Source organism: Lepidochelys kempii, chromosome 1 (genome assembly GCF_965140285.1).
Source record: "Lepidochelys kempii isolate rLepKem1 chromosome 1, rLepKem1.hap1, whole genome shotgun sequence".
Taxonomy (NCBI): domain Eukaryota; kingdom Metazoa; phylum Chordata; order Testudines; family Cheloniidae; genus Lepidochelys; species Lepidochelys kempii.
In genome coordinates this window covers 3,323,032-3,330,631 of record NC_136380.1, presented here as the reverse complement: position 1 = coordinate 3,330,631, position 7,600 = coordinate 3,323,032, and the positions used below count along the sequence as shown (strand labels likewise).

General features: G+C 50.0%; 1 protein-coding gene across 1 annotated transcript; it reads left to right on the top strand.

Moving 5' to 3' along the window:
• The first annotated feature begins 2,204 nt into the window (after nt 1–2,204).
• On the top strand, nt 2,205–3,146 carry LOC144930795 (olfactory receptor 52K2-like). The gene has a single exon (XM_078854147.1). The coding sequence runs from the start codon at nt 2,205–2,207 to the stop codon at nt 3,144–3,146; it is 942 nt and encodes a 313-aa protein (XP_078710273.1).
• The last annotated feature ends 4,454 nt before the right edge of the window (nt 3,147–7,600 follow it).

The following is a 7,600-nucleotide window of genomic DNA, read 5'->3' as shown; positions in this document are numbered from 1 at the left end:
TCTTTAAATGTATAAATCCAAAAGCTGTTGTATTTGAGGCAAGGGAAGACTTCCCATAAATAACTGCAAAATGAAGAGTGAACAATACCCTTGACATCACTACTGGCTTCAATATCCTGGGGAAACAACTTACTCTTATAGACCCCCCGGGATGGACACTCTCCCACTAAGGTAAAGCTGAAAGGCTTGGACTTAGACAAAGTAAACATCAGTGTGGGAATAAACAACTGGTAATGCATTATAGTTTCAACGAAGCTAGTTTAGTTAAACAGATGCAAACCCTTGTGTGGGCACTTTTATTTTGGTTTAAATTTCTCCCTAATCTTCTTAAACTTAATTGCAATAAGCCATTCTTAGTCTGAAATCAAAATGTCCACAAAGTCTTTTGCACCAATTTAACTGAATGAGTATAAAATTGCACCCTATGTTAAACCAGAACAACCCCATGTATACACGAGCCCCAACCTCTACTTTGCATCCAGTGACCCCGGAAAACCCAGGCCAGGAGCTGGTCGAAGTTCTCCTAGCTTGCACGAAGCCACTAGTACGCTGCAGTTAGATCACAGATCTTAAACACACGGCCTTTGGAGTTATTTCCTGCAGCCCGCCATAGGTGCTGACTCCACCAGCAGCCAGGTTCCCCTCACCCCGCACCTCTCCTCCAAAAGGGTTCATTAGAGGAAGGCGGGCTACATGTGTAGGTGTCAGCTTGGGCTGACGCACCCACACTTGTTCTGACCCAGCTCTCTCACTACAAATAGAAGTGCAGGTTTCAGAGCAGCAGCCGTGTTAGTCTGTATTCGCAAAAAGAAGAGGAGGACTTGGGGCACCTTAGAGACGAACCAATTTATTTGAGCATGAGCTTTTGTGAGCTACAGCTGCCATGGTGTGAGTAGTGGGACAGGCCAGCCTCCCAAATACACAGCTAGGGGTACCCATGGCCTTGAATTCTGCCCCCTGCACCACCACGGCTACCCTGCTGTGTTTAGCATGCTGGCTCTCTCAGGGCTGGGAGCGACGTTTCCAGCTGCTGTGGAGACAAACCCCCACACCCTAGGCGGAGGCGTGAGAACATCACTGGGGGAAAAGTAGGCAAGGCGTGCCCTGCGTTCCCGTCGTGAAATCATTTGTTCCCAATCCTTTGGGCGCTTTGTGTGCAAAGCTCCCTCCAATGTCCATAGGACACCTGGGCTCAGAGAGCTCCGTGGTCAAATGCCTGATGTGAACCTCCTGGGTCCTCCCTCCAAAAGGCAGGGCTGTGAAAAAGGCCACATCTCTCCCGGGAATATGCGGAGCTCAGCCCTGTGTCTCCTGGCACCAGGGCCGTCCTTAGGCATATGTGTAGGACACCCGAAAATCTGGGGCACTCCTGGGTCTTAGAGTCTACCCCCTCTCTGCCTCTTCCTAACCCATCATGGCAGCTTTTCCCTAGCTGTGGATCCTGAAAAAAGAGACTTTAGGCACAACAGAATCAGTCCAGCTGAAGGGTTTTCTCCTCTCATGTGTATTTATTGCTGGAATTGATGCTGGCTTGACAGCCCTGGAGAAAGCTTTGGGGGAGCCAATCTATAATCCCCCATGCCATTCCAATAGACCTCATCTTTGACTGACAGAGGCTGCCTCTGTCCCACAAGAATCAGGGCTGAGCCATCCAAATCCTTTACTCATGTGAATGGTAATGCTCACATCACTTTCCCTCCCCTCCCCTGCTGCAGGTATTCAGGAGGCAGTGCACAATTTGTAAAAATGGTTTGAATCAGGTCTCTCTTTCAGCTTCCTGCAATGGGCCAGATTTCCAGCTGCTGTACATGGGTACAACTCTAATGGCTCTCTGCCCATTTATGCCAGCTCAGGACTGGGCCTGATGAATCTATTTTAAGGCAGGTTTTTCATGGACAGTTCATAGTGCATCTAATGAGAGGAGTGTAGAGAAAAAGAAACAGAGCTTTGAACTGCTACAGAGCCCTCACTTACCGCTTATTGTCTCTGTAATGAGGGTGGAATGGCTGCAGTGCAGGAGCAGGAATAGGTTATTTGTGACTCGCTCTTCATGTGGCATTAGCACAGGACACGTGAAGAACTAATGCTGAAAAAACGCCGTCTTGTTGGGTTCCCATCAGACGGTTACTGATTCTTTTAATGGTTAGTTACAGGGGCAGGAAGTAGCCGTGCCGTGGAATTGAACACACCCAACCGACCCCACCATGGCAGCTTCCAACTGGACCACGCCCCACCCCTCCACCTTCATCCTCCTCGGCATCCCGGGGCTGGAGGCGGCGCACGTCTGGATCTCCATCCCCTTCTGCTCCGTCTACCTTCTGTCCCTCCTGGGGAATGGCCTCCTCCTGGCTGTTATCAAGACCGAGCCGAGCCTCCATGAGCCCATGTACCTTTTCCTTTCCATGCTGGCGCTCGCCGACCTGGTCGTATCCACCACCACCCTGCCCAAAACCCTCTGCATTTTCTGGTTCAGAGACAAGGCTATTCACATCAACAGTTGCCTGGCCCAGATTTTTTTGATTCACTCAGTTACTACCATGGAGTCTGGGTTCATGCTGGCCATGGCCTTTGATCGCTACGTTGCTATCTGTAACCCACTGCGACACTCGGCCATCCTGACCAATCGGGCCATAACCAAGATAGGGTTGGGAGTTGTGATGAGGGGATGTGTGTTATTAGGCCCACACCCATTCCTGCTTCAGCGACTCCCATACTGCAGGACCAAAGTCATTTCTCACACCTATTGTGAGTTCATGGCGATGGTGAAACTGGCCTGTGCAGACACAACAGTCATGAGTGCCTATAGTCTAGCAGTAGCGTTTCTTGCCGCGGGATCAGATTTTATCCTCATTGTCCTGTCCTACATCCTGATCCTCTGGGCCGTCTTCAGATTCCCCTCCAAGAAGGCACGGCAGAAGTCCCTTGGCACCTGCAGTTCCCATGTTTGTGTCATGCTGGTGTTTTACATCCCCGCGCTCTTCAACTTCCTCTCCCACCGCTTCGGCCACGTGGCTCCCCACATTCACATCCTCAGTGCCAACATTTACCTGCTCTTCCCTCCCATGATGAACCCCATCATCTATGGGGTGAGGACCCCTGGGATCAGGCAGAGGGCGCTCCACATCTTGGGCGTCAAATCAGCCTGAAGGCTCACGGGACGGGTCAGCGGCTGGGGAGCAAGATGGGTGCCAGGGCCAGCAGGGTCGGGGATCCAGACAGTTCAGTCACCGCCCACTGTGGAACCCCTTTTCAGCCTTACTGAGCAGCAGGGCTAATAAACAGGCTTGTCTGGGTCTGCAGCACAACAGAGCTTTGACTTTTCACTGCTCCAGAACATTGTTATCACTTGACATTTATGTTGGCCCCGTCAAGATCAGGGCCTCCTTGTGCGAGGTGCTCTGTGACATAATGCTAGAGACCATCCCTGCCCCATGGGCTTCAATCCAAACAGACAAGACGGACCAACTGTGGGCAAGGCAGCGCTGTGGTCACGCCAGATCACAAGTGGGGAATGAGGCCGAGAGAGCCCAAGGACTTGCCCAACATCACACAGGGAATCTAAGAGAAAGCCAGCCAAGCTCTCCCTATTGGGCGTGAGGAGAAATAGTCCCCTGGGGGTAGGTTACCACCAGCTGCCCCATGCACGGGGTTTGAACCTGATCTGGTCATTGTCAAATGGAGGAGATTGGATTATGCCGGACTCCGGCCTAAGCCACTTAACACAGATCTAAGCCCTGGTCCAGAGCCTGAACCACAAGCCCAGACTCCCAATCTACCACATGGCAAACTCATGCCCAGCCGACTACCTGTCTCCCTGCCATGCACCCTCTCATGTCCAGCTGGCTGCCTCTACCACCCGCCACGCACCCTCTCACACCCAGCCAGGTGTCCCTGTTGGATCATATTAAAGAAGTTCTGTATTAAAATCACAAATGAGTTTGATTCCCCATAGTTTAAATTCCAGGGTATTACTAATTAAGAGGTCTCTTGGTTTTTGGTACTGTTTCTCTCCCTCTATGTGTGAAACTTGCAAGCTGCTAATTGCGTTAGTACATTCTAAGACAGAGTCTGTTCTCAAAGCAATTCACACAGAGAGAGACTCAAAGCAATACTCTGTAACAACAGAAACAGCACCCACAGACTCCCCGCCCTTTTGTTGTATTAACAATTGTGATTAAAACAGAGATAGAGGATGTATGTGGATGGGTGCTTGGTGTGGATAATAACTGAATGATCAGGGAGGTGCCAGCCTAAGAATCCAGTGTCCATGGGCTGAAGAAGGCGTCAAGTGGAAATAACCAGAGGACCCCTGGAGGGCAGCCTGGAATCCACCCAACAGACTCAAGAATGGGAGAACCAAAGAACAAGATAACATCTAGCAGCACGGAGCCATCAGGAATGTGACATCTGCTGGTTGATTCAGCAACAGCATGATGAAGCAATTCCCATAGACTGGCACAGGAAGAAATTCCTATAAAAATAGACTCTAGAAAGTGAGAACTTTGGGGTCTGATTCTGCAAACCAACTTCCAGGAGCATCAGATGAGCATCTGACAAGGCCCTGCTCCCACCTCATGTCCAGGCCACCTGGCCAGTGGTGTGGCATGAGCAACTCTAAGGCTCGTAACTACGATAACAACCTTGCAGAACCTGTGTGTGTGTGTTTGTATGAATGAATGTGTGAATAAATATGAGATTGAATGGAATGTTATAGCTATAACTAACTGCTTACTATGATTTGTTCTGTATTCACAATAAATGTGGTATTTTGCCTTGTCCTTTTAATAAGATCCTGCTGTTTTTTTAATTTATTTGTATAACATCCCTTTACCCGCTGCCAGCTGACTGCCCCTCTCTCCTCCTGCCATGCTCCCTCTCACACCCAGCCTACTGCTCCTCCCCCACGTCACCTTCCCTCTCATGCCCAGCGGGCTGCCCCTCTTCCCCACGCAGCCCACCCTCTCACTCCCAGCCGGGTGCCTCTCACCCCTCTCAGAATCCTCCCTCGGTTCCCAGGCCAGAAGGAGCTTCACTGACTATCTCATCTGACCCCCTGCCTGGCACAGGCCCGAGGCCTTCACCACAACGGTTCCAGCAATAAGTCCATATCTTATGGTTCAATAAGAGGATGTACTTTTCAAAAGACATCCAGTCCCAACCTCAGGACACTGAGCGATGCTTGGTGAGAGAGACAAGCTTTCGGGCTTCCACAGCTCTCTCACCAACAGAAGCTGGTCCAATAAAAGATATTATCTCACCCAGGTAATCTAATATCCTGTGACTGACGCGGCTTTAACACCGCTTGCAATATATATTCCAATCATTTAAGTATGCATAGTATTAAGCATTAAGAGCAGTTATAGACCCCAAATTGTGGGGGACGGGGGAGCCCAGAAGGGGCTGCCTTCCTATACAGTCACTCCCAGGCAAGGTGCAGCTCACCCCCTTTCCCTGGCCACTTCTGAAGCATTTCTCTCCTGTCTGTGCTGGGTTCAGCTGCTATTTTTGAAATCCAGTGCAAAGTGTAAAAACGTCACCGCTACCCATGTAACTAAAGAAGCTGGAGAGGGTTCCCGTCGTCCTGGCCTGACCCCGTCCCATCCCATGCTTTTGGGTATGTCTAGACACAGAGCCAGCTGTCAGTTTTCTAGCAATGTTCACAATTCCCTCATTCTCTGCTGTGCTAGCCCTCGTGTCATACAGAGCAGAAACTTCTTTCCTCAGCGCTCGGTCACTTCTGCAGTCCAGGTGTCCCCTTTCAGGGGCAGGCTTTTGAAAAACCTGTTATGCTGGCTCTTAAATGCAGACTGCGAGCTGGCATGCCCCTGTGCCCAATTCCAGCCATAAGTGTAAACCTTCTGCCAGGTGGAGCAGCAGAAACCAGGGCTGTTTTCAGTATCTAGGGGTTCCTTTTCAACAATATAACATAGAACCGGCTTAAGCAGGATCTTCTGCCTCATGTTCTTGAGTTCTACAACCAAGAGTTCCTTTTCTGTGTCCCCTTCTGCTCCCTCACCATACCCCACTCACAGTGATTGTCCTTGGTCAGTGAGGACCCAGGGTTCAGAGATGCATCTGTGTGAGTTCACCTCCCACCTGGGGAAGAAGGCACCTTGCTTGCTCTGCCATCTGAGCACTTGATCTGGCTGGCCACCCCACCAGCCAGTGCTCCTCGCTGCCCCGCCAGCCATGGCTCACTGCTCTCTCTGGTCCCACCTCTGAGCACCCATTAATGGCCATCTGCTACAACCTACCTCTCTGCTGCGATCTTGGCAGTTCAGCCTCTTAGGGTGATTTTTCAGCTCCTAGCAGGTTGAGAGAAACACAATCCCACCACAACTGATTTTAGTCTGATTGAACAGTTAAAATAACAAAAAGGCTTCTAATAAAGCCTACTTAGATATTTCTTTGAACAGTGGAGAGAAATAGGTTAAACCAGACCTGGAAGACCTTTGTGGAGGGTCCACAACTCCTGGTTGGGACACTTGTTCCCACCACTCTTATTTGAGCCCCTGGCTTAATGAGGTCCTTTCAGCTGAGGGTGACCCCTTCATTTGGGATAGGTTAAGCACAGTTCTGCTCCCCTTTATTCATACAGTAATGACAACCACCTTGATGACCGAATTTCACTACCCCTGCATTCAGTACTAAAGTGATTTGTAACCTAACAACAGCCAAAGCTGATTAGTTTGAGTAACTCTGTTGTATCTGCTGGATATCTAAGTAGAGTAGAGATGTTCATGTAAATACAGTTTGCTCCTGAAGTCTCTCCTGCTCCCAGCTAGCTGTCAGGGAAGTATTCCATTCAGACCTTGCTTACATAATCAAGGCATTCTGGGTGTCATCATGCTCTGAGGGACAATGGGAATTGTAGACTGCATCAAGAAACACTGGGAAAGGCTGGGAGCCAAATAAACTCCCTGTCTTCACAAGTTTCAGAGTAGCAGCCATGTTAGTCTGTATTCCCAAAAAGAAAAGGAGTACTTGTGGCACCTTAGAGACTAACCAATTTATTTGAGCATAAGCTTTTGTGAGCTACAGCTCACTTCATGAAAGCTTATGCTCAAATAAATTGGTTAGTCTCTAAGGTGCCACAAGTACTCCTTTTCTTTTTGTCTTCACAAGAGTGGAGATTCCAGGAAGGAAGCAAGAGCTGTGCTGAAGAGATCCAGGGAAAGAGCAGGGTGCAGTAGGGATACTATGAGAGGCCGTGGAAAGAAGCAGGCTGCTGTACGGATGTCAGGAGAGACCCTGGGAAGGAGCAGGCTGTGGTAGGGACACTACAAGAGGCCCTAGAATGGAGCAGGATCCTGTAGGGAGGCTAGAAGGGGTCTGGGAAGGAGAAGTGCTGGAGCAGTGTTTAGAGTGGGGATGCCGAGAGCCATTGAACCGAACTGTAAACTGTGCGTATGATGGAAACCACTTCTAGCCAGGGGGAATGGCACCCCCACCCCCATGCCCCTAGTTCCAGAACCTATTCTGGGAAGTATCAGGCTGCTGTAGGGATGCCAGGAGAGGCTGGGGAGGGAGTAGGCTGCTGTAGGGGCTCTAGGAGGGAGCTGAGAAGGAGCAGGCTGCTGTAGGGACGCTTGAAGATGGG

Coding starts and splice junctions, on each gene's coding strand:
- LOC144930795 (XM_078854147.1), top strand. CDS start 2,205: ATGGCAGCTTCCAACTGGACCACGCCCCACCCCTCCACCTTCATCCTC.